At 32.3% G+C, this 27,573-nt stretch overlaps 1 protein-coding gene across 1 annotated transcript; it reads right to left on the bottom strand.

Annotated features, from left to right (window-relative positions):
• Positions 1–205: 205 nt before the first annotated feature.
• LOC129227265 (myotubularin-related protein 3-like) lies at positions 206–23,257 on the bottom strand (the record flags this gene model as incomplete). Its single annotated transcript, XM_054861783.1, is given in 13 exon segments — positions 206–395; positions 3,523–3,636; positions 5,968–6,855; positions 8,394–8,558; positions 10,233–10,418; positions 11,411–11,606; positions 15,056–15,275; positions 16,896–17,019; positions 17,021–17,102; positions 17,567–17,680; positions 18,947–19,055; positions 20,071–20,225; positions 22,965–23,257. Coding segments are annotated over 13 exon segments (2,757 nt in total). The 3' UTR covers positions 206–281.
• Positions 23,258–27,573: the final 4,316 nt, after the last annotated feature.

Below are 27,573 nucleotides of genomic sequence, written 5' to 3' on the forward strand. Positions count from 1 at the left end.
CCAAAATTAAACAAATTCTAAAACATGTTTTTGTGAAGGAGATAGATACAGCATTCATTTTTAATTTTAATTTCCATACTTAGTTACACAAAATATTATTTGCAACACATAAAAAAAAGTGACTAAAGACATGTTTTTCGTGCCTAAAATTAGTTAATATAAAACAGCACAAATGAGGAATCATCTAAGAATATAAGACCAGAAAGAAATTATAATTTATATTTATTTCTTGTTTAATTACATACCAATACAGAGAAATATTTGCACTTTTAAAAATTTGTTTATACAACACAGTTTGTAGCTCCATATTCAGACGACCACAGAAGATCCCAACTGCTATCGGATCCGCCACTGGCATACTGCTCGCCACTGCACGTTGAATCGGCCAGAGAAGGCTGAAGAAAATATTTTTTAAGTAGTTACTACATGAGGAATAATCTATAAAAAGGGAACATATCCAGTTTTTACAAAAATTAATTTTTTGTGGTCTTAATCGAAACCCCTTATCTCCAGAAGTTCAAATGGAACAAACACATCATAGTTTATTAAAGGGTAAAGTTTCACTTTTGGATCAAATAGTAACAAATCTCACCCCAACAATTTTTATTCAAAAAAAAAAAAAGGAGGAGGTTACATATCTTGATTAAATCTGTTGAATAAAAACTTTTTTTTTCTCAAAAGAGCATGTGCAAAAATCTCCAAATTTTAATCGACAAGTTTTAGATTCAAGTACTTTAATATGAGGATTTAAGGTGGTGATATATTAGGGTTTTGGTGAAATTTGAGCTATAAACATTGAGATTTTAATTCAAAAAGGCAGATATCCAAAATTAAAACACAAATTTCTCCTTGATTCTTTTAACAAAAATTTCTAACTCTGGGATGCAATCTGTAATGCCTTTTTTCTCAATTCTGAGCCCAGAAAATATGATAGAACTATTTTGCTGTTAGCCTTTTTCCACCTATTAAACATTTTTGGAAAATGGATACATTAATTAGTGTTATCGTCAAATTCAGCAAACGTAGCTGGGGTCTAGGTGGGTCCGGATCTCCTAAAATTTTTATTGAAAATTACAATATTTCGCATTTTTTTTCTGCACACAAAAACTATATTTGAGCTAATCAGTTGTATTTATTTACCCATCACACTAAATTACAGAGACATTTTATACAACATTAAGTCTAATAAACTGTAAGTATTTATAAAGAGAACTTTTAATTTAACTTAAACACAATTTTATTTAAACAAATACACCAATGATGTTCCAATCTATGCTTAAATCTTTTCAACAGCTTTACTTCAAATGTTTAAAATAAATAAATGCTGCATTTTGTTGCCAATGATGCACATTACAACTAGAGTTTCCAGTCTCGCAGGATTTCGGGATCGTAAGGGGCCAATCCCCTAGATTGACTTTATTTTTCTAAAAATTTATTTATTTTTAACAAATAAAAAAAAGTCTGCTTTTTAGGAAGAACTGCCTTAGTTACAAGAATTAGTAGTTTTCCCGAATTCCGTACACCAGTGGCAGAGCACTACTAAGTCAGATCCCAATTAGCAATTATCATTTTGTACGCAAAGTGAGTCCTGAAAATGTTCAATGCATCTTAACAAAGCATTGCTCACAATACATTGCTCGTATGGAATGAGAAAGGATTTTTGCTCACAAAATAATGCTCTGGCTCCAGTGCAGTTGGACAAGTGCTGTGGCTCCAGTGCAGTTGGTTTTACTGAGATTAAATTACTTTTGACATTTAGCAAAAGATTACCATTAACTTCATCACCTTCTGAAGTAGATTTGTCTTTTCTTATGCTTGGCTTTTGCTTAAGAACTGCAAATTTCGGAAAAACCTATGTTTATTGGATATGTGCTTTGCTGTGTCCAATTTAACTTGCATCACCAAGTCGCAGTCTAAGGAAAAAGTTTTTGTATAACTTCGCTAATTTCACCTCTCACTTTAAAGAGACATTCAAAAACTTGATAGGGTTTCCAATCCCGAATCCCGCGGGATTCGGGATTGGAAACCCTAACTACAACTACTTGCCCCAAGCAATATTTTACAATACATAATTAAATATACAAATGTATTTTCATCCAAGATGCTTTATAATATGTACTATTTAGAAATCAATGAAAATAAATTAATTTTCTTATAAATTATTTGCCGAGTATAAATCTTAGCAGCAAATAATACGTACCTCAGAAATTTCAACTCTTTTTAATGGAATATTTACGGATTTAAGTACAGAAAAGAACTAATTGAATGTATTAGTAAAGTAAGAAGTAAAACCAAGGGAAAAATAACTGGTTGACATTAATTCTTATTCATGCCGTTAGCCAAAAAGTTTAGGTATATACAGAACTACCGACTGTATTCACCTAAAATCTACAGAACATATTTTTTTACAACAATTTGGCAGTGTACATACATTTCCTTAGCATTTAGGCTTCATTAAAAAATTAAAAAACTAGGTTTAAATATCATAGAAGAAATATTCCTACTATTTTCTCAGTGATACAGGGTCTGTAAAAAAGTGTTGAGACTGAGCTGTGTTCTAAGAATTTTTTGCAGATATTAATACTCACGTCTCAAATTCTTTAAAATAAGACCCTTGGCCTAGCACACACTTATCCCAGTGAGTCTTCTAAGTTTCGAAGGCTGCTTTGTAGTCTGCTTCCGGAATATCCTTTAAAAGTCTTGTACCAGCGCTTTCACGGCCTCCATAGTTCTATGGGGATGCCTTTTTAGTGATGCTTTTATAAACGGGAAGAGAAAGAAGTCGGCTGGATCTAAATTGTGGCTGTTGGCAGGTTGGGGAAGCATAGAGATACCATTTTGACCAGGAAGTCTTAGAGGATGAAGCAGGTGTTTCCAGCATTTCTCAAGTTTTCAGTGATGATGCTGTGAACTGTCAGTTTATCAAGTCCAATTTCTTCTGCAATCATTCTCACACTTAACCGGTAGTCCAAATTTAGCAGAACATGCACACGTGCTCATTTGCCTATGTTCTGCTGGTAGACTGACACCCTGTTTGAGATTCAGCCTCAACGCTATACCGGCCATCTTTAAAACACTTGTGCTACCGAAACACATGTGCCTTTAACAGACAATTATCTCCAAACACTTGCTTACACATTTCAAAAGCCTCTGAGGTTGATTTACCAAGTTCCACAAAAAACTTAATCGCCTTACGCTGCTCAAATGTTCACTGCATTTTGGAGCTGGAACCCACGTTTGCAATGATGCCCGAACAAAGATTCCCAGGCGACTGCAGACCGGAGTGAGTCTCACCAGTAACCCCCACCACCGACTTAACCAGTTTTTGAGCACTTGAGAGGCACAGTTGCATCAGGAAAAAATGAGTTTCATTACCTATTACACAGACCCTGTAGATTATTTTGAATTTGGACATTATTTATTAGTTTACTTTGAAGTTCTAGATCTTAAAGCAGAAGAAGTTTAAGTATTAAAATTTGAAAAAATTCAGTTTAAGTGCATAACACCAGAAAAATTCCTTACCGCATCATCTGCATCAATGTTTTGGACCTCTCTAGTTTGATAGTATCTGCATAAGTGATGGAAAATCTCAGACCTAGCAGATGAAAGTTCACACTGAAGGCTTCCAACTTTATTCTAGGGGAAAAAAGAAAATATCATTGTGTCAACAAACATGACATTTTTAAAAAGATTCCTCTAGAATTCATTAATTTATCGAACTTGGAATAAATACTCCATCAAAACTAATTTAATATAACTCTGTAAACGAATAGTCCAAAAGCCTCTTTTCGGATACTTCCCTATTTTAAGAGTTTCATTGTGATATATAAACTCCAAATAACAAATAACAAAGTGCTTTCCCTGTTTGATTTTGTTTTCTTGTAAATTAAAAAAACATTCTTCATTTCTGCCCCATTTCAGAGTGCTCGGTTGAATAATGCATGTTTTTTGCCACAAAAGTACTTTTGGAACCAGTTAGTCATCATTTTTTTAAAATATTACCAACTTGTCTTGGGAGATATGCTCGAGAAAACAGTTTTGATTTGTGCTGAGGTAGATAGAGGTGAGGGGGGAAAAGATATTGCTTCAAAATTTGGTATCACCCAACAGTTTATCAAATATAATAACAAAATTGTCATAACATATATAATGGCTCATCAAATTCTTCATGATTAAAAGGTTTCTTAGTTACAAATATATTTTTTTTTAATTATGTTGAACTTTAAATCTCAGAATAGCCAACTGAATTAGAAATCTTAGACAATGTTAAACATAAAGAGAGTACAGCAATGGATTGTGATAATGATGAGGATCACAATCCATTGCACTTATAGGAATAGGATAAATGAGGTAGTGAAAAGCAAACGGATGTAAGTGGACATTTTCAAGTTTCGAGTAAAATGCATTTTAAAATATTGTTCTAGGTAGGGTTTCTTTGAATTTTTTTTTTCAAAACCATGCTGTACAGCAGCACTTACCAAGGCTACTGGTACTATCATCTCTTGCCCCAAGATAGAGGAGAGGTTCCCCTACTACTTATACGATTATCTCCAAATTTTTAATTTTGCCATTTACATCCCTTTGCTTCTCATTGCCTTAAATAGGCTTTAAAAAAATCATTGTGTTTTTTACAGTAGACATTATTTCTCTTGATTTAATGTGTTTAGTAATACAATTTCTTTTTTAAAAAAAATATTTGAATCCCTCAAATAAAAAGACAAGTTCTGAAGTTTTTTTCCCCAATCTTAAACGTATTCCCTATTTTTTACAATACAAATCCAAATGATGAAACTATTCTTTTAATGTGTCTAAATAATAAAGACATTTTACTATTAAAAAATAAGGTTTATTTATTCTTCTATCATTTATACATCGTCCTTTTACTATATTGGGATGAAAAAAGTTCTTTAAAAGGCTTTTATAAAAATTTGTTATCTGAGCACAGAGTTACAATTTTTTTTTTCTTGCTCCCACTGCATCCTCTATTGTGGACGTCAAAAAGTGTGAGAAATTTCTGTTTTTTTTTCTTGTCACTTAAATATTCTACGGAGTTTAGATTTATATATACAACAGATTGCTTAAATGATACATGATTTATCTCTATAAAACTTAAGTGATGAAGCAAACTAGGTATTGCAATGAAGTAATGGTTGAAATATGCTTTCTGGGCTATTTTGAAATGTAAAAAATAAATGAAAGAAAAATAAATGAATAGATAAAAACAATAAATTACTTGGATTTTTTTCTATCTAATTTTAGAAAAACATAGTTGGTCTGCTTTATATTTATGTACCTAATAACAAAAGTTGCATTGATTTAAGAAAGAAAAGAAAAACTATTGAGCCAATTTAAATTACATTAAAAAAAAAGTTTGCATATAACAATTATTAATATGTAATTATCTCTAAAGCTTTGCTAGTTACTTTACATTAATTGGATTTTACATTTTCCAATCATATGTAAAATTTATGGAAACATTTGGGGGAAAACAATTTAGTTTTCAAAAAAAAAAAACATGTTTTTTTTAAACCACTTGGTTTAAACCAAACAACCCTGTGCTTATGAAAAAAAGAGTATTATACATTGTTTCTATTTAGCAAACTTGTTTGCTGGAAGTTAAGATCTAGTTAAAGAGGTTCAACTATATTTGGCATGGACATTTTGGAAGTCAAAAAAAAAAAAAAAAAATAATAATAAATAAATAAATAAAATAATAATAATAATAATATCATAATTTGAAAAATTCAAAAAAGCTGATATTTCATAAGTAAAAATATTTTTCATTGTAAAGCCCATCATGTTTTAAAATTCAACAGTACTTTTCATTATTGAAATAGCTTATTGATGACACAAAACAAGTATTTTCAACTTAAAGAAAATTCCCAACTTCACAAAAGAACCAAATGAGTAACATGATTCTAAACAAAAGAAGATAAAATTTGTAGAAGATGGGTTACAGTTACTCACCTTATAATGCAGTATTAACTTCTTGATTCTTTCCTGAACAGCATTAGGTACAATGTTCAAGCCGTCAATGTCTAGAATCTGGTGAGTTGCGCTGCTCTTGAGCACTGGCATGTCACCAGGGTCATCACATGGCGTGGCTGGGAAACCGGAACTCGGCGTACGAGAGTGGTTGGGAGTCGTGTAACTGCAACTGCAGGAGTTGGAGGAATCACTGTTTCGCTTGTTAAAAACGTAAGCACCGATGGCACTTTGACACCAGATCGGCAGATGGCGATCCACATGGTTAATATTTTGCGTGACAGACTGCAACACGCCGACATCGGCCAGAAGCAGATCGGTCGTACTGGTACCGATAGACGAGAAGAGTTTGGAACCAAAACACAAGTCATCACTGTTATTGGCTTCGTTCACATTCGATTCATTTATTGCTCCCATTTCATTGACTAGTGTATCAGTAGACCCATCTATGGTTGGTTCCCTCAAAAATAAGCGTGAAGGTGAAACAGTATTAGTCCTCATATTAATATCATTTTCAGCTGTATTAGTCAAACAAGTATCACCTTTGATATGACGATTATTAGGAGTTGAAGAAGTTTTAGACATATTTTTCACATCTGCTTCTGAAAACTGGGAATAATTTTTATCACTAAAAGAATTTTCTAAGAGACTAGGGTCACTGTTCCGTCTCTGCAGGCTGGGAGAATGTCCGACACAGGGGATGTTATCACATGACTTTGTTTTGACAAGATTCGTTTTGGGGCAAGTATCTTCTGGTATGGGTTCAGGAACATAGGCAGGAGCAGGTTTCCCAACATTGGAAAAATTATTAGGCAAGTAAACATCACTCCAGATTTTCAAGCTTCGAATTTGAAACGATGGCCTCAAAACCTTTGAAAAAATATATTTTGAAAAGTTAGTACATTATCAACATTTTAGTAAAGTCTATGCATTAATATGTCAGCAAACAATTTCTACTCCAAATGTAGCAGATTTTTCCCTTCTATGAGGTGTTGTAATTAATGTAAATAAATATATATATACACTGCTGTGGGCAGGTAAAGGACAGTAATTTCAAATTTTTTATTTTTCTGCATTTTTGTCACCCATCGTATGGTAGCTTTATTGTAAAAACTGACTTTATTGGTTTCTTCAGGAAAAAAAAGTGCAAAAAAAGTCTAATTCCAAAACTTTCCCATTGTTAGTATTGAATCCAAAACATGTTTCTACAAATGCTCTTGCAAAACTTAGTAGAGAGTTCTAACATGTCACATACAAGAGTTTATTAAATTGAGTCTTAAAATACATGCACAATGCACTTTTCTTTATCTCTATAATTTTAGCAAATAGATAATGATTAAAACTATCATAGCACGATATAAACCATTGAATTGCTCATGCTCAGAATTAGAGTGTACTTTACAGTATAGCATAATACAGGCTAGGAAATTTTAATACAATTGTATTTCATTCAAATTAGCAAAGTAGGAAAATGATTGGAAGGGGGAAAAAATCTTAAAAAACAGCATGCATACGAAACCATATAAGCTAACTACTTTTTATAGAAAAAGAAGTTGTCACACATGACTGGATATGAATTAAGACTCTCTTCAACAACTTTGATTGCAGTAATAAGTCAACAAATGACTAACTGAAAGCTAAATGGTGAACAAGTGACAGCAGTCACTTTAACTCTTAACAGGGGAGGTGAAAAAGCAAGGTATAACAGGGGATGTGAGGTCTCAGAAATGGTGTTACTTTAAATTTTTTTAAAAAAATGTTTAATTAAGATACATTTTGGTCATGTCCCTCCGATGTTTTTTGAACTTTTCTGTGAAAGGATTAAAAAAAAAAAATGAATTTTAAATTGAAAAATACCTATTGTGAGAACTTTTTACTGGATTTTTAACATTTTTCAAGAAAAATCGTATGCTGCAATAAATATTTTACATATTAATAATAAAAATGGATCTATTATTTATTAATGATTTTATTTCAGTTACTTAATATGTACATAAAAAAAAATTAATTCAGAAAATTGAATATAGCACATTATGGTAAAATTTGATAGCCTATCTTACATCATATTTAAAGCATAATTCAATTCTCAACAACTAAATGTGGGAGCCATGAGCACTGCTGTCAAAAAATATAACACTGAAGGGGAGATGGGGTCTCACAGACCGCTATTGAAGAATGCGATGAAATTTCAACCAGATGCACAAGCCGAAAGGTGTGGTTGGGAGAGGATGTATTAAAACAAGAAGCTATTGGGAAAAAAATTCAATCGGACTAAGCATGTATTAGGATTAGTAAGGTGAACATTTGATCAATCTGTGAGACCGAACGTCCCATTACGGGTTAAACTGACTAAGAATGGAAAATGCCATAAAGTGAAAAATTTTAAGATAGCAAGAAGTGATACATACCTGATTGCTGTGATTGTAAATATAATTATGGAATTGACTTTTTTCGTTCAACACAGGCCAAACAGAAAATGTTCTTTTAGAAACACTGAGGACCTTTCGAGCTTGGTTTGTATTACATAAAAAAGTACCAAATAAACAGGAATAGGTATGCAGTGCAAGTCGGGCCTGTAGAATAAAAAAAAAAAAAATGTAATTAAAATGCAATTACAAATGGTGTTTTGAACACTTGACACATTTATGCATCAACCTTTCAACTACAACACCTTCTTCCACCCTGACTAGGAAATATGTAAATACACAATTAGGGGGGAGTTGGGGCACATTGGTCTGCTTTTCTACTTTTAAAATTTTATTGCATCAAAAAACTGAATGAGCAGTTTGAGTTTCCACCATGAGTTTCATTAAACATTTCTTACCATCTCAGGTATTTTTTCAAATGCTCAATTCATCAACTGTTTTTAGATTAATTTTTTAACAGAACCTTGTAAAGTGGATCAATGTGCCCCAGGTTTGTTGGTGTGCAATATGAAAAGAGCTTCTGTTAAAATTTTTAGGATAAATATTATTAAATATTGTTTTTTTATGCTCTTTTGTGCATAATGAAAAAAAAAAGTTTAAAGATTAATATAGCCCATTAAATTAAATCAAATATTAAACAAAACAACTTCTATGGCTTAAAGTAAAAAAATTTGAAAGCTGGGGTGCCTTCATCCCTGGAGAGATGGTGCACCCCCCTTTAATGCTATGGAGCCCCCAAAATTTACACTAAAACCCTCTTAAATTACCTCCCCTCTAAAACATATTATTGAAAGTACAGTTGACTCCGGATAATTGGACCACATTAGGATAGTATCATTTTGGTCCAATATCCAGCTGATTCGATTAAGTGAACAGGAGCTGAAGTGCATGACCAAACATGCTATGCTATTTGGTCATGTCTAATTTAGATATCTATTTTAGATTAAAATGCTATTATGATTACTGTGAGGCCCACAAGTTTGTCAAGCGTCCAAAGATGAAATATTGCTGTATCAGAAATTTGTTTCCTTGAAAAATTAAAATAAAACAAAACTTATACCCTCGTTCAATGCGTTCAGATTGATATTGTCACAAGTTAAGCCACTTCAAGAAATTCTTTAAATGACAACACAAAATTCTACAACTTTCTCATATTTTCTTTTTATTTCATTCACAAATCTTATCATTCAGAAATGAGGGGACCGTATACTTCAGTCGAATGTTAGGGGGTTGTATGTACATTACAAGAAACTTTGGAGAAATTAATACTTTATTAATTAAGCTAATACATCAATGATTTTATTGTACAGGCCTAACTAAATTAAATAAATTTGAAATTTTACTGAATTTTAGGCTTTTGCTTAAACAGTATCGTCATACAGCAAGAGTTTTGTTTAACATTTACCCTGTAAATACTGCTGGGGTGGAAAGTTACAGAAATCGCAATAAATTTTTAATGCACTAATTTTTTAAGTCTGCCAATCTACTTGAAACCTGCTTCAAGGGGACGATTAATAGTTTTTTTCCCATTTGTTCTCATGTTCCTTGGTCCCATTAAGCGGATTTTTGGTCCCAATAAGTGAATAATACTAGGCCTATGTAACGAGATTTGTTTCAGTTTAATATTTTGACCAAATAAGCGGTTGGTCTGATTAACCGGGAATCCAATTAAGCAGATTCCACTGTATATACTTTGGTTTAAAAGTTAAAATTGTCAAACTGAATATAAATAGAAAAAGAGAAGCTGCTTTGAGAAAGTTCAAAAAGTACAAATTTTGGCATAGGTGTCAAAATAAAGGTATGTTTTGAAAATGTCATTACCAAGTACTGCTGGTTGAATTCAAAATGGCATTGAAACTGTTCTAGGAGCTGATAAACACAATCCAGCCACTGTAGAAAGACGGGACACCTTTCATTTCTGTCATCGTTTGCATCTGGATGGCCGCATCGGTCAGCAAATTTGTGGCCGAAATCTAACCACTCTCTCTCAACTAAAACTTGAAATCCCTGCAATAAATAAAATTACTCATTTGTTGCTTAATTCAAATCAAGAATATTTCTCAGGCATGACAAATACAAGATCTTTGCAACTAAATTTATAGCTTAAAATGGTGTGGAAAGGAAAACGACAAGACCAAATATTATCAAACTTTTCAAGTTTACATGAAATCACAGGGCATTAGTTTCCAAAGAAGTTAACCACCTTTGTAAGTCGACAATCAGTTTAGATTCGTGGTATTTGTCAGGTACAGAATTATCCTTAAATTATAATGTCAAGCTTATAAGTTAACTACTTTTCAAAGTTGACCACTAAATACTGCACTGCAAGTGATAAACTTACACAGGCTTTCTGTACCACATTTTTTAATAACTTTGAACGCATTGCACCCTCCCTCCCTCAAAAAACGTTATGCATGTTTTTTCTTCTATTCTCTTAAAAGAAAATTAAGAGCAATTCCTTAGAGTGCTTGTCAATAAAATAGATGTTTAATATTACAAAATTTCTATGTTCACCTATTTACAAGTTTTTATGCAGAAGAAAGATGTAACGGGTGAAGATAAGGCTTGATTATTAATTATGAATTTGTGGGCATGAATTAAGACTTACAACCACTAACATTGAGCTCTTACTGCCATTGCCTCACCTCCCCCTGACCTCTTCAATTCAAATTTTTTGAAAATCCTCATACAAACGTATTGGTAAGTAAAAAATATAACATGAAGATTTAATATTTTGTAAAATTAAATCAAAAACTAAAAAATAAGTCGAGAAATGGGAATTAATAAGCAACAAGGACTTCAACAAAAACTTATACATTGAAAACTTTTCACTCAGGTGGTTATGAGATGGTGTGCTGTTGAACTGGGACTAAAAATATTGAAAATTTTAAGATATTTAGCAGAAAGTTCAAAATGTTTGGACATATTTTTGAAAAATTGAAGACAAACCCGACGCTTGAACCTATTTTGATGCAAAAACATTTAAAAGGAATACTTACTTTTTTTGTCCTGTAATATGGATCCAACATTAATTCAGCTAAAGAAACTATTTGTGGAGTTCGATCCCATCCATCAGAACAATGAACAAGAACAGGTCTCCTCTCAATGTCAACAGCATTCACTACCAACAAAGCTGCCCGAAGGAGGCCGGAAATATGATGAAGCCATTTTGTTGTTTCCAGATTAGAGAGCCAACTGAAATATACATATCATTTTGAATCTAAGCTCAGATTGCTCACAAAAAAAAAAAAAAAAATCACACTAAACAAAGAATGTGAAAAAAATATATCAAGGGGGAAAATGAATGAATGATAAAATTAAAACGTGCAGGTCATAATAAAATAGGATGTCCAATTAGGTTTCAGCAATAGGCTATTAAATATTCCACACTATAGAAAAACTGAAAGCTGGATTGTGCCAAAAATCATTAACAAAACAGACATTTGGAAAAATGTGCCAGAAAACGGAACTTAAATACAATTATATTCAGTTTTAAGATTACAGTAAGAAATAACTTTTAAAAACAAAATAAAACATCGCTGTAAAAAAAGAAAAAAAAAATGTTCACATTGTGTTCAATATAATTCAACATAACCCCATTCATAACAAGTAACTAAAATTAAAAACCCCAAGGACTGAGTTGCAAACTGCAGAATCAAGAGGGAAAATTGAAAATCCTTTTAAAAGCCTTATGCTATTAAAAATCAGTTACAAGTATTTTATTTGTTAACAAATAAGAACTGGCAGCAGATAAAAATTTTAAATCATTGGTTTTAATTTCCTTGTCGTCTAATAATGAATTTGGTTACAAATTGTGCGAATAAAGGTTTAGCCGTATTTAAAATCCGCTTTAAAAAGTATTATAATTCGAATTCTGAATCATGGAAGTGTGTATGGAAGTTCCTAACACATTCTATCAGAAACAGAAAAAAACTCTTTATTTTGGTACTAAATTTTAAAATTTTTCAATATGTTTTCACTGTAAAAATCATAAAAACCTTGTTGAGGTTTCTAATTAATATCTTCATTAATTAATGTTATTGGAAGACGTAACCTAGCTAAGAAGACTCTCCATAGGTGGATTTATGGGGGTGAAAGGAGTGAGCCGCACCCCCCAACATTTTTGGTTGGATTTTCAATTTAAAAAAATCATGGAATATATTTTACCAGAAAAAAAATTTTTTTTTTCATCAGGAAGTTTGCAAAACTTCTACTTTTCTACAACTACAAAGCAAGTTAATTTACTTAATTAACCCAAACTCAAAAATATAAAAATATGCAGTTTTATTGTGTGATTCGCTCTCCACACATTACCAGTGCAAGAGAGTTGTGCTATGTATTAAGAAGTATTTTTATCCATTTAAAAAAAGAAAGATAATAAATAGTAATTGCATGTATCAAATAATCACATTTTCTTAAATTATTATTATTCAGTGTCATATTATAGAATAATTGTATACTCTGTAACTAAGATATTTAAAGGGTATATCATTACAGGTTTTTTTCTTTGAAACAATCATGGGTAATAACGTCAAAATATATGACTATTGTAACATACTTCCTCAAAAACAATATAAACTGTGTGAAGTCCTTACACAACATTCCAGTAAACAGTGCTATTAAACCGATCTGAAATCAACTAAAAACCAGCATTTTAACTGTAATTTTTCAAAAATTTTCAAAGGAAGGCCCTTGAAGACCAAATGTTTGTCCTGATGAATACTTGCAGGGCTGCCCACTGAGTTCCGCTACTAAAAATTGTTGCTTTAGAGTGCCACAGACAGATACACAGACATGCCAAACTGATAACCCCCTTCCTTTGTGTGTCGGGGGTAAAAATATATTTTAGGGACTTGAAACTGTAATCAATACAAACACTACCTAAGCGATGTGGCTGAATTAAACTGAGTTAACTTACAAAACAAAAACTATTTCTGAACATTTTAGAGATTAATATAAAAATCCTGGAAAGAAACAATTATACTTTCTGTTGAAGATGCAAAAATGTTGCATTTTTACTCCAATTCGTGTTTCAAAAATATAATAAAGGTTTTTTTTTTTAATCAAAAACGTTTTTTTTCCATTTTCAAGACACTCAATTAATAATAGATAACTACATTTTATGTACAAAAAATGTTTCCTTTTTTAAATGACATTGTAGCTTTACAACTTAATCAAAAAAGTGGATTTCCTCATTTCCAGGGAAGTGCCTTCCCCAAGATCAAGGACGCACTCCCCACCCTGCCGAAATATAGATAATTTACGCGGTTTAAACGGAAAGTCGAAAGGCTAAGTTCCGTAAGTCAGTCAGCAATATTACGTGCTGATACAAGCAGAAATGATACTAAAACTGAAACTTTACATGTGCTGAAAGAGTTGAGAAGTTAATCTCATTTAAATGAACACGATTTTACATTACATTAGAATGAGAATGTGGCTGAATATTGTTTACCGATGTCTATCAAATATCACTAAGCCCCGCTAAAAGCAAGAGTCCCACCCTAAAAATTTGAAAAATACCCCTTAAAAAATTTTAATGCCGCAGTCTGCACAAGGACCATTCCCCTCCCCTAGGTGGCCAATGCATTGCCCACAGTGCCCACGCTGACCAGGGACATAATACCTGTATTATGGCAATTTAGGCTGATGAGCTCATAACATGGGCAAAACTGCAGCTCCGGTAGCTATCCCGAGCCGTTCAGTATCTGATTGCAATTCTGCCTTAGCAGCAGGAATGAGGTGGTAATGTAGCTTTACATAAGATATATTGAGTTTCCCGAAAATGAGAAATATATTTGTAAATAATTAATGAGCTACAAAAATACATGCCTGATTTACCTTTGAAGCAGATCATCAATGTTTATTGGCACTCAAAAATTTGCAGAAGTAGGCTGTTGTTAATTTTTTTAAATTAATGAGGCCTGATAAACAGGATTAAAGGAATGGTACGGTATTTCATTCAAAAATTTTTTATATTGAAAGTGTTTCGAGAACAGAATTATAATTTATGTTTCCAAGAAGACTGCATTGAACTTTAAATTGATTCACATGTATAAAATGCAATATCTCTTTGCAGCATAAAAGCTTTGATGACACATATTACACAAAGCCTTGATGACATCATTTCAATCTGGAACCCAACAAACAAATTCGGAGCTTTGTGAACCCGATCTAATGCTCCTTTTTCAATTGCTCTTTTGGTTAAACGGTTTTTAAGCACTTCCCATAAGGGAGATTTAATGTAGCTGTTGTTTTTAGCTACAATGTTTAAGACAACACAACTCTCAATGTCAATAAAAAAACAATCAAAATAGTAATTAATGTTCCATTTAAGTAATTAATTAATCCCTTTTTCATGACTATATGTCAGAGGGCATTTTGTAGCTGGGGTTATTCATTTTACAAAGGTTCGAGTTAGAAACATTAAGAGAACATTCAAGGTCATTCACAATTTTCTCATCTATCGTAAAATAAATAGCAATTGAGCAAGCTGCCAGTAACATAAGAGAAAACCAGTCAGTTTGTGTTGGTTTTGTTGATTTTCAAGGAAAATTTGCATTGAGTTTGCACCCCTCCTACTCCACACACACACACATCGGAAAACTTTAAATGACGCCATGTGTAAGAGGAAAAACAAAACTTACTTTATGTCATCTTGACTAGAACACAGAGTTCGCAAACTCATAAAGCTGTTACGGATTGCGTGTATATTTGCAAGGCCCATGTATTGCACTTCGCAATTTGAATAATAGCCATCACATTCATAGCCACCTCCTTTCGCACGATTTGTCATCGCTGCAGCATAAGAACGTGCATCAATGATAAGAAGCTTCTTTTGGCAAGGTTTTTCTTCTTTGTTTTGACCTAATTTAACAAAATAGCTTTCATTAGAATGTACCTTTTCGAAAGACTTTGTATGGAAAAGTAACATAATCTCAGTCAAACTAGATGCAAATAAACATGGCAACATATGAACAGAACCGCATACTTAAGAATCCTTAATTTTCTCAGCAAGGCTGTGATGTTTTGAGATACTTCGTAACCAATTTAAAACTATTGTTAACATTGGCAGTTGGTTGCTCAGTATAGCCACTTAACATATTTGCTCAATTGTGCCTCAACCAAGTGCACTTGTATCTTATGTCACTTATTGCTAATGCCAACCTAAGTTCCATTTCAGTAAAAATATACAGGTTTCACATTATAAGTTAAAAACTTATTTACCATAGACAGCGCCATTATGAAGCACTTTTCTTGCAAACTACATAGTGCATTTTGGTTTAAATATAAGTTTGAAGGAAATCTTCGCTATAAAATAGTTATTTGGTCTAGGAAAGGTAATCTATTCATTTCATTGAATTTTTAACCATTCTTACACTTGTAAGTGTAACAGTTTGTTTCAATTTCGTTTTAATAATTTAAAATTAAAAAAAAGCAAACAAATCAATCACATTTAGTTTGCATAGTAATTTTTTTTAATGATTTTTGTTCTGGCTCCGCCCCCCCCCCCCCCCCCCCCTGCATCTCCCTGCTCGCCAACCATAAACTTTGTTTTTAAAAGGCTCTTGGGAAAAATAAAATATCATGTATAGCAAGTAAATTATGACAACATGTATACCAGTTCAAATAAAGGTGATTAGAAAGAGTTAAGAACTCAGCAAGCAGCTGTTTCAAGGCTTTAAAAATAAATTTCTTCATTGGTTCATAAAAGAATTGTTCACAAAGTCCAAACGAATGGACAAGCAAATGAGAAATAGACTTATTTTTCTTTTCTGTCTTTCGCATTTTCATCAGTTTGAACTTCGTGAACCATTTTTTCTTTTATACAATGACTTTTGTTTTCCAAACAGCTGTTTGCTGAGGTTTTCAACTCTTTGTAAATGCTTTTATTACGAAGTTTTTACGACTGCTTTTTTACATCATGTATAGTTTCACAACAAAAATCTTAAGGGTTAAGGTTTGTGAGGGAGACACTTCTTTTTGAAAATTAAACATGAAAAATTTCAACGACCAAAATGGTGAGTTGTTTTCAATTTAGTGTCTCTTTTTTCATTGCAGTTGAACCTGGGTTCTGTTTACTAAAGCTCTGTTTTATAATGTTCCTTTAACTTCTCCCCTTAGTGAATTGTTGATTGTATCCTCATGTATTTTTAAATTTTCTAGGGATTTGCTCCTCTTTTAATCATAAGAACAATATACTAACTCACATTCTTAAATTTGTTTGCATGACATAAACATTACCAGGGGGTTTTGTACCACTGCCGTCTTCCACCAAATTATTTCCAGCAGGAAAAATGTTTCTAAAATGGTTCTCACTTAACTTTCATGTTTAAATATTTTTGTGGGTTTTTTATTAATTCCCAATGCAATGTTTAATTTAATTAACGCTCTACCATCACAGTGTACTAAATCAATAATTAAATGTTAAAAGAAAAAAAAAAGGAATCAACCCAATAACATAAGATAATAGTATTGCATGCGTACCATAAAAAATTGATATTTCTCCATCAACATCACTCTTGAGAGAGAAGGATTCTTCTTTTCCATTGATTTTGACTTCATAACCAGGATCACTAATGCATGCATCCAAGATAGCTTGAATTAGTTTTCTCATCATTGAGGTTGCGCCAACTCAAGATACCCATTCTTGGCTGACTACTACGAGCTATGATGCAACCATTTTGCTGATGCCTGAAAAAAAAAATGATAACATATGTTATGCATGTTTATAAATATGAAAATATGTATACATACACAGATTACGCACACATACATAATAGAGGCTAAAACTAAAAGTGAAAAAGGGGATTCTGGCCAAAATATCTCACAGAAAATTATGTGGGTAGGAATGCAAACAGCTAAAAGGAGAACTCCCCGCCCCCCTCTCCCCCATCCAAAAAATATATAAATTTGAATTTTAGCCCCAATATAACATAATTCAAAGGAGAAGAGGGGGGGGGGGGTGGGAACCATCATAAACAAGGGAATAGCCGCAATATATAGAGGGGGGGGGGGAACAAGATTTTAAAATCCATAAATAAGAAAAATCTATTAATAGGAAAAAAAACCTTCCAGCACTCATATAGAGAAAAATAAGACAATTATAAATAAAAAAATACTGAACATCATTGAAAAGAATATATTAAAAATTTAACCTCCAAACAACAGCAGGTATTCGCCTTGAGTATCGAAAGTTAGCCAAATCCTTTAGTTCATCATCTTGTAAAGATGTAGGAACTATGATATAAGGAGGGTAACTAGAACATAGCCTAAAAATTAAAACAGAAAAATACATTAGTACCAAATAAAACACCAAAACATTTTAAGAATACATTTAAACTCTTAATTGTTCCCCTTGTTGCTTTTCACTGATATCTTGACACACACTGCTACATACTGGGTGGAAAATGCATTCCAGTAAAAACACTTGACCAGCGTCTTGTCTTATTTTCATAGCCCCCCCCTCCCCCCTCTCCCCCCTTTCATCTAGCTCAACTAATTTAAACTTGACAAACTACCTATCCGAGGAGTAGCTAAAATCTTCAGCACCCTGAGACAACTGATGATTTTGCCCCTCCTCCCATCTGTCAAAATGAGAAAGTTTTTGTCTTTTATGTTCCTACAGTGATGTTAGGAAGAGGGGTGCTCCCCCGTTATTTTCCGAAATTGAAGTCCAAACCAGCATAGGGGAAAGCCTTAGACAACATTAGTGGAAAGAATGAGGTTTTCGACTCACAACGGAAATTTTTCAAAAACAAAGTTTTAAATATGCAATAGTAAGCCAGCTTAGGTGACATTAGAAGAGTTGGGATCCAGCAACTTTCTCCTGGAAATTGTTCGATATTAGAGTCTGAAAAGAGTCATTTCATGTATCCGCAATAAGTTGTTCCCGTGTGACCATCTAGAATTTGGATGAAATTTTATGGAAGTGTAGAAATGCCTTTGAAACTAATCCATGCAAATTTTCAGCTTCCGAGATCCAAATCTTGAGGATCTAGGATCTGCCAAAAAAAAAAAAAAATAAATAAATAAATAAAATTAGCTTTTTGTGACAAATTACATTATTGCTATGGTTGCATAAAATTTTCTCCCACTGGAAGCATGAAATTTTGGAAACTTAAAGTATGTTTCGCTACTAATACACACAAGTACTTTTGTAAGTTTGAGCTTATTAGATTTTGCATAGCACACATGTAAACTTGTGAAAAAACGCACTTGGAAATTTTATTTCCTGGATTTTAGGTTGTCATAATTCTGAACAAAAAGTATTCAAAAGCTCATACTTCCTGATTCTATCGTCAAAATACTTGTTTTTCATGGATTACAGTTGCAAAGCTTTAGTTCAGTTTTTACTTTCTAAAAGATATTCTCATTCAAAGTGGTTATCAAAATCGTTTTGTCAAGACTTAGTTGCTATCCCATAACTACATTATTGAAATTCATAACAAAAAAAGTCTCAAAATCAAAAAAAAAAAAAAAAAATTAACATGCTTCTTAACGAGCAATTCAATGTGCAATAATGAGTCCATACATACTGGTAATCTTCGTTAACTCGGCTGATTTTCCAAACACTTTTTAAATCAAACCCCATCCTTTCAGCCTCTTCAGTGATGGTAACAAATGAGTCTTTTGGATGACATGATGCTAATAGAAATAATTGTAAATTAACTTCAATACACTGAACTGAATTTCTATTTAACAAAATTTTTTTTAAAGAAAGTTGATTTCATCTGGCTGTAGCATTTGAACTCAATGAATAAAATACACTGTAAAAATTATAACTAAACAAAAAAGAATAGAAGAATGTCTTATTGCAAATACATCTATGAAAAAAGTTCACTCATACAATTTTTATGTTTAAGTTCAATTCAACCTTCTATTTCATGAGCAAATTTTTCTTCAAGCAGATCAGTAAAAACGCACATTTTGTAAAAATACCTGTTATTTAAAAGTTTTCTGAAAGTGTCGATTTTATTATATTACAAGCCGCGAAGGAGGCTAGATTAGCCACCTTCAGCAGCCACCTCATGCATATAACAATAAAAATACATAAGTTTTATAATTAAAAAAATAGCCATTAGCTTTCTAAGTTCAAAACACCAAAATTATTTAAATTAAAACAAATCATCAATCAACCATTACTTCTAAGCAAGATGCAATTCTGTAAGTAGTAAAATTAAATATTTGATAGAAATGTGCTTTTTTCTTTGGAAATTGAGATTTTAAACGAAAGGTAGCTTTTCAAAAAAGTTTGTTACATACAATTTTTATATACTTCTGTGCACATATACACCCATCCACACAAAATAAAAATAGAATAAAATTTTATTTAAATAGCTACACTGATATTGATATATTAGTTAGTAAAACATAATGGTGTGAAACTTCTTAAACATTTTGAGTTATCAATTTGACAACTCTGAAAATTTAGACTGTTGCATTTGTAAAATGCTTTGAATTATTTTCTGTGAAGATGCTGTAATTATAAATTCTTAAAATATTTTACTTATGTTTTGAAGGCTATATTATTCATCAGTTAAATTTTGTAAGAAAATAATGTAACAAATTCTTCTGAGTTTACAAGGCACTTGTGAGTTATTCAATGCTCATTTATATTTTAACATAAGCAATTAACTAGTAGCTCATATATTGGACTTACACTGTGTTAAAGACACTATATTTTCCTTTTGAATATTTCTGGTCCAAGAGAAGAAAGAAAAGCTAAAACTGTCATCAATCTTTTCTGGAAGTCTTATTGAGTTTTGAAGACGTTTTAACCATTTCAATGAGTCTTCATTATTATCAAAAACACACCTGAAAAAATGCAAAAGAATAAAATTGCAATTATTTGCAGGGAAAAAAAGAAATGGCTCTAAAAAGTGCTTGAATTACGCATCAATTAAGTGACAAATGTTAGCAGGAGTAAGAAACATTACATCATAACAATAAAGCAGTTATCATCCATACATTATGAAATATCATGCTGCTAGACACTAGGGCTGGGGGATGTAGGAATTTTTACATTGTGATGCATCCCCAACCTTACATCGCAATCAGAGCCGGCCCTAAGCCGATTAGAGCAAAAGAGTTTAATCCCGTGCTAAAAATTTTTTTTTTCTTTTAGATAAACAAGAGAAAAAATGTATGAAAAGGGGAAAAAAAACCCATCCAAATTTAATATTTAAATGACGCTTAATCTGGCAGTGTGGAGCTTTTGAGCTAATTTTAAATTTACTAAACGCATCAGCAAAATATGTTTCCAAAACTACTTATGTCAAATAAATTTCCGGAAAAAAGTTAAACTAACAGTTCAATTGGTTATCTGAAATCAATGGCCATACCGGTTATACCTTATCCCTATACTAACAGGGGAAAGGGAACTATGTAGTAAGTCTGGGGACTGGATCCTCAAAGAACAAATTTTCAATGATTATTGTCTGTTAGTACGGTGAGTAATAAAATTAAGGCCTCATCTTAGGTCCTAAAACTGTCGTATGAGCAAATCGAAAAATGTACCGAAGCACCCAAATTTTGGGGGCCCCAAAGCTGTTTTTTAAATTCAGCGTGTATATTTTTTATTTATTTTGGTGGAAAAAGTGCAAAGATTCAACAACGATGAAATTTTATGTCATATACAATTTACAACAATGTACTGTATCAATATATATGATCTTGAATACCACTTGCTCCAAATATCATAAGTACTCAGTGCAATTGTGAAAGAAAAGTCTCAACATTTAGCCTGAAATTTGATTTTTAAAAATTCAATGTCAAAAAATTGTCAAGGGACGTCTCCAAATTCGACACTTTCTTCTAACGTGATCGTTAGCAATGCTCCAAAGATTGCCTCAAAGTATGTCTAAAGTTTTCAATTTCAAAACATTCTCAAGGGATTTTCCCAACGTGGGAGATCCCTCTCTCCAAAGATAGCATCAAGTTGTGATTTTAAAACTCCGACAACTTTCAGGGAAGCGGCCCCGAACCCCTTTTATCCCTTTCTTTACGATCACCACTGATAGTTTTAAATTTAGCTTTAAGACAATTCCACGGAACAGCTCTCCTCAACTTTCCTTAAAATATACTTAAATTGTCGTAAGTTTCGAAAAACATACCTGAGGCTACCATCCCTGGTGTTATCAAAAGACTAAAATTGTGTTTTCACACTTCAATATTGAAAAAATTCCAGAGGATCATCCGATCCTCTAACGTTGTCAAACTTAGCTTAAATTTGACTTCAGTTTGAAATAATTCCCCCAGTCAAGAATTTTTATTATCTTTCCCTTAATTCGCTCTTTGCCCAAATTTGCTATTTTGGGGTCAGTTTTCAAAGTTTTTCCGGGAGGGGAATTTGAACCCCTCTCCCTTCTCAAACTTCTTCTGACTAAAACTGAGTTTTTAAGTCTTCAATTCATAAACTTTTTCAGGGGAGGTGGCCCGAAACCCCACCTTTTTCCTATTGCTGATGTCACCAAAGACAGTCTATAATTTCATTTTTAAGTTTCAGCATTGGTACATAACTTTTCTGTCAAAGCACTAAATTGCGCATCAAGAATTTCTTTGTGTTAAACTTCTCTAACTTTTTTTTTAAAAATTCGCTCTAATTCTGTTTTTTTTTTTTTTTTTTTTTTTTTTTTTTTTTTTTTTTGTCTCAAATTAAATGCAATTACAAATTAAATGCAATTATTCCTAAAGGGCCTCGCCAAGATTCTCCAATCGGGCCCTACGTTCGTTAAGGCTGGCTCTGATCGCAATGCAAGTTTTTTCTTTTTTTTAACTAAAATTGCTTGTTTAAGTTTTACAAAATATATACAGCAAAAAAAAAATATGACAGCAGATTAAGAACCGTTGGATTAAGGATATATTGGCTCATTTTTAGGAAACAGATAAAAACAAAAACTCGTTAAAGCAAAATTCTCAAATTCCCAAAGCTGATGAAGACCCAAGTTGTGCTGATTCTTGAAAAAATGTAGATGGTTCTGGCATGAATAGCACATAACTAGAAGTTGGTAATTTATAATTTTATTGTTATTTTGATCATTAAATTTTTTTTCATGCTAAAAACGAAAGAGCACAAGTTTGTTACAAAATAATGGATACAATATTTAGCAATAAAATTGTTACAGAAGCTGTTTTCGTAATACAGATCACCCTATCCTGTGCTCTGGGCATGTTGGTTTGCCTCTCAGAGAGTTCTGTTAAAAAATTAATATAAAGAAGTTGGTAAATTGTAATTTTTCAAAAAAATCTTAGATGAAGAGAAATATTTAATGAAACTCATTTCAGAAAATCAAACTGCTCATTTGATTTTTTGACGAGTTAAAAAATTAAATGCAGAAAAGTGGACCAACGTGCCCCCCCCCCCATAAGAACAGTTGAAATATACACAATTTATCCAGCATTTGTGAAATAAATAAAAAAATATTTTTCAGTTTAATAAATATCTTCCTTTGTAATGGGTATTTTAAAATCAAATTCTAAGTATTTATTTTATTTTCAAAACCAACAAAATTATTTGCACAAAAACTGGAAAGAGAAGAAATTATGCAGACTTACCTAAAAGTACGGCCATCCTTACAATATATAAACAAGTAAAATATCTCTTTGCATTCAATATAGTCTATCAAACCAAGGGGAATATTAAAAAATGTCTTTTCACTATGGTACAAACGATAATTTGTCAAAATTATAAGTCCTTCGGAAGTTTGACCTCTAAATATAGCTCCTTCTCCAGGTAAAACAGTAAATGGCACAGAAAGAATTCCATCATCAGAATTGAACTTTGGAAGCGGATAAACTTTATCGGAATCGACTACTTCAATTTCTTCTGTAGATGTTTCAGCCATAACCTGCAATAAATTTTGGTCATTATACCTTATATTTAGAAAAGAAACATATAAATAGAAAATAATTCGCCAAATAATTAAATCAAGCCATTAAAAGTAAAATAATTTGGGCAAAGAAAAAAAAACTGTACTTTTTCATTAAAGGTACATACCTCACTTAGCAGTTTTTTTTTTACGATATTAATTTAATTATGGGCCATTTCACAGTATTTTGTCCAAATGCAAAATCCGCAACATGACATTTTTTGCCTTTAATATTTAATATACTGTTTGATTTGCATATTGTTTTATTTTGAGTTTATATGTTGGTAGGACTAACACAGAATAAAATTTTCTTTAAACCAAACAGAAAATTACGTAGTTATGGCAAAAAAGTGTCATGTTGGGGACTCTACATTTGGACAAAATACTGAAATGGTCCTTATAGCAAGATGAAAATTTCGTAATTGGCAACATTGAAAATCTTCTATTTCTAAATCCTAGGGCTGCCATACACATTGTAGACAGGGCTGCCGAGTCGGAGTCGTGGAGTTGGACTCTGGCAGACTTTGGGATAGGAACTGGAATTTGAGCCATTTTCCTTCTATGTCTTCAATTCTGCCAGTGTTTGCAGAGTTGGAGTTGGACTGAACTTTTGGGATAAAGGAGTCAAAGGCTGTCATTTTCCCTCAGACTCCACAGCCCTGCTTGTAGAAAGGGGCGGCAAATAGGGGGGTCAAGAAGGGGCGGTTGCACCCCCAAAATTTTTGAGCAGAATGATAGAAAATGAGTGAATTCAATTTAGGTAAGTAGGTAATCAATGTTCATTAAAAAAACGCACTGGTTCTCAGTAACTATTTGATGAAACTCGATGCATTCCCAGACTAGAAAAAGTGTTTTTCGTTATTTGGATGATGACTTAGAAATTCATGAAGTATTTTCGGCCTTTTCAGAAAACTGATAGAGAACCATAGTTAATTTTGACTAAAAAAGACATTTCCTCATATAGGCGAAATATTTCATACTCGTGTGCCCAGTGTATCGATGGTATGTCCAATATGAGAGGCTCATGCAAAGTGGTGTGGCTGCATGGTTTTCACAAGAAAATTCCTTGATATTTTACCTTCACTTTTACGGTCATTTTTTAAGTGTATATTTATTTAATGAGTGTTCATCGCTTTCTTCTGCTAGAAACACGTTTCAACTGCTCATGAATTATATGCTTTCATAGAAACAAATACCTTTTATGGGGCTCTATAATTATGCAATCTCGGAGTGACACAAGATGGTCTTCAAGAGTTAAAACCATAAAAACATATCTCCGTAACTTCAAAGCAGTGATTTGAAGACTGGAAGAATTATTGCAAAACGATTAATTCAATGGTGGAAAAGCTCATGCCCTTTAGCATGTATGACTTTGTTTGAATTTTTATTCAATTTGTTGGTATTGAGAAAAGTTTTTTAAAAAGTTCACCCTATCAAAACATCTTCAATCCGCTACCCTTAATTTTCTGACTATTCAAACCACAGTTCAATCAAAAAAAAAAGTGACAAAAATCCACATGATGATAAGTCAAACATCGACTTTTTAATATTTGTATGAAGTAATAGATTCAGTTTCGAATGAAATTAACACAAGATCTGATGATAATTATTTTTCTTTATGGTTGGATCTATATTATCTGGATGGGATTTTGAAAACAAAAAATAAAATGTTTCAATTATGAGTAAAATTTTTAGCATGAGGCAAGAAAAATTGCAAGTAATAAACTGACAGACCAGTTATCACACCCAGAGACTGCAGTTTTGTCCTTGTTATGGACTCATCATCAGTCTGGAATCGTGAATAACAGAGCTTCAGGCAGATGACATCTCATTGAAGCTGCGAGGGTCGACGAGACTAGATTATTCAATGATGAAAAATTAAGCCCCTCACAATTTTTGAAGTTGCCTGGATGATTTTGAAGAACAAGATATAAAAAGTGCTTTCATACAAAACTTGATTATTTCAATTATCTTTTAACTATTCCAAACAGCTCAGCTAGTAAAGAAAGTTTTTTTTATGTCTCAGGAGGTTAGAGAATTATTTCTGAAGTACAATGGGCAAAAAAAAAAAAAAACACTTTTCTATTTAGCTGTACTGGCAAAACAGCACGACACTGGGCACTGATAGATTAGTAACACGATTCCATGCTCTTCTGAATTCTAAAAATCATGCAATAAAACTTTTTCAAAAGGTATAAAAACTTTCAAGATGTTTTGAATGATAACTTATTAAAAAGTGAATCAAAATTTTAATTATTTCTACACACTAATTTTTATTCATATTAAACCAATTTTATGACCACTTCCTCTTAGCTAATGTGTGTTTGGGACCGCACCGTTGCAATACATAAAGAAACTTGACCCCCCAAATGAAATGCTGAAATGCCGCCCCTGCTTGTAGATATAGCCAATTTTTATTAGCAACTGCTCAATTGTCGCCAAGGTTGAAGGTAAATAAGTCAGCAAAAAAAGTAGAAGTGAAAAGAACTACAAAACCCTTCACTTGTACAAGTTTAATTATACGGATAATAAATATATCAAGTCACAAATAAACATTAAACCTTCTTTTAAAATGAAAAATTAAAAAAGAGGGGCAAACATGGTGAACAAGTTAACATATTTTTCTATTTTCATCAAGGAAGAAAGTAAACTAGTCGCCAAGTCAAGTAACCTACCTAATTAAAAAGTACCCATTATTTTTTGAAAAACTCGTACAGTCTAACTCAATAAATAACATACTTAAAACAAACTAAGGCTAAGAGGAACTATATTTGCGATCTCCATCCTATTTGTTTATTGGTTTTTGGAAAAGAGGAACTACTTTTAAGAAAAATTAATGTCAAATGTTCCTTTGAGTTTGTTTTAAACGAGGTTAGACTGTATAATTGTTAAACTAATATTAAGAGATTTATTAAATGACCTTCTCTAAAACTATAAACATTTTCATTCCAGTGGAGGGAAACGCTCTCCCTACCTAGGGCTTTAACATCCGTCACACTTTTTGTTCATCACTTACTTTTACCAGTGCTTGTTGTGTGAACAAAAGACATCTATATTTAATAACATGGAAGCAGCTGTGAAATTGACAGCAAAGTTACCAGAATTAATATTTTTGCATCCGTCACACTTTTTGTTCATCACTTACTTTTACCAGTGCTTGTTGTGTGAACAAAAGACATCTATATTTAATAACATGGAAGCAGCTGTGAAATTGACAGCAAAGTTACCAGAATTAATATTTTTGGAGTTACATGAATAGGCTTGCCAAATTTCTGAAATGTTCAATTGGGACACCGGACTGCCCCCCCCCCCTTTCAGCGCTGCTGGCGTTTAAGAGGGCCTTGGCTGTTTTTTAGAATATTTAGAAGGTAGTTCATTCTCAATGCTATGAATAAATGGTCACTAATTATGAACCAGAACCAGGGGTAATAATGACACAAACAGATAAAATTACACATTTTATTTTTTACGTGTTAATATTTATAAGTTACTTAAGTTATCAGAAACTCTTTGAGGAATAAAAATGTAACTAATACATTGTCAGTTTTCATTGGTTAGGACATTTTAGAAATTTAATGTCTCTTTTTCGGTTTTAATCTGGCCGTACAAATCTTCTCAAGCTAATCCAATATAATTTTACACGTTAATGATACAAATGACTAAGTAATTATCCTAAATAATCCTTCACAAAAAATTATTTTTACTTTTCTAGTCAACTATAATGAAATCTATCTTTCACCAGGACGTGAAGTAAACCGGACAGGACACCAGGATTTTGTCTAGAATCTGGGGCTGTTGTGGTCAAACCAGGACGTCTGGCAAGCAAATTCAGTAAATGCGGCCTATACCGAGACATTAATCAAACGCACAATTCTACGGATCAGAAAAGGTGCTTTTCACTTCATTAATCCCAAAATCTCACAAAACTTCAGGCTAGAACATGATGAAAACTCTCGTTTCCGGAAAAGTTTCCAAAAATGAAGACAATCCAGGACACCTGGGCACTCTTAATATGTGATACAAACAGCATCAGTTGCTTATTAACAATATTTTGGAATTTCTTAATTTATTTCATGCATACATGCTAGAAATAACCAATATAAGCATTTTCAAAAAGTTTTTGACTTAAAATAGCATTTCATCAGAGAGAGAAAAATTTTATCTCTTCCTCCAGAGTAAGAAACATTTTATCTCTATCTCTCTGCTATTCTTAATCCAGAATTAAACATGTCAAAGGTAAAATTCTTGGTAGAAAACAAATATTACAAGTGAGATTACGCCAAAAGGCTTTTAAA

The sequence above is a fragment of the Uloborus diversus genome, chromosome 8 (genome assembly GCF_026930045.1).
Source record: "Uloborus diversus isolate 005 chromosome 8, Udiv.v.3.1, whole genome shotgun sequence".
NCBI classification, from domain to species: Eukaryota; Metazoa; Arthropoda; class Arachnida; order Araneae; family Uloboridae; genus Uloborus; species Uloborus diversus.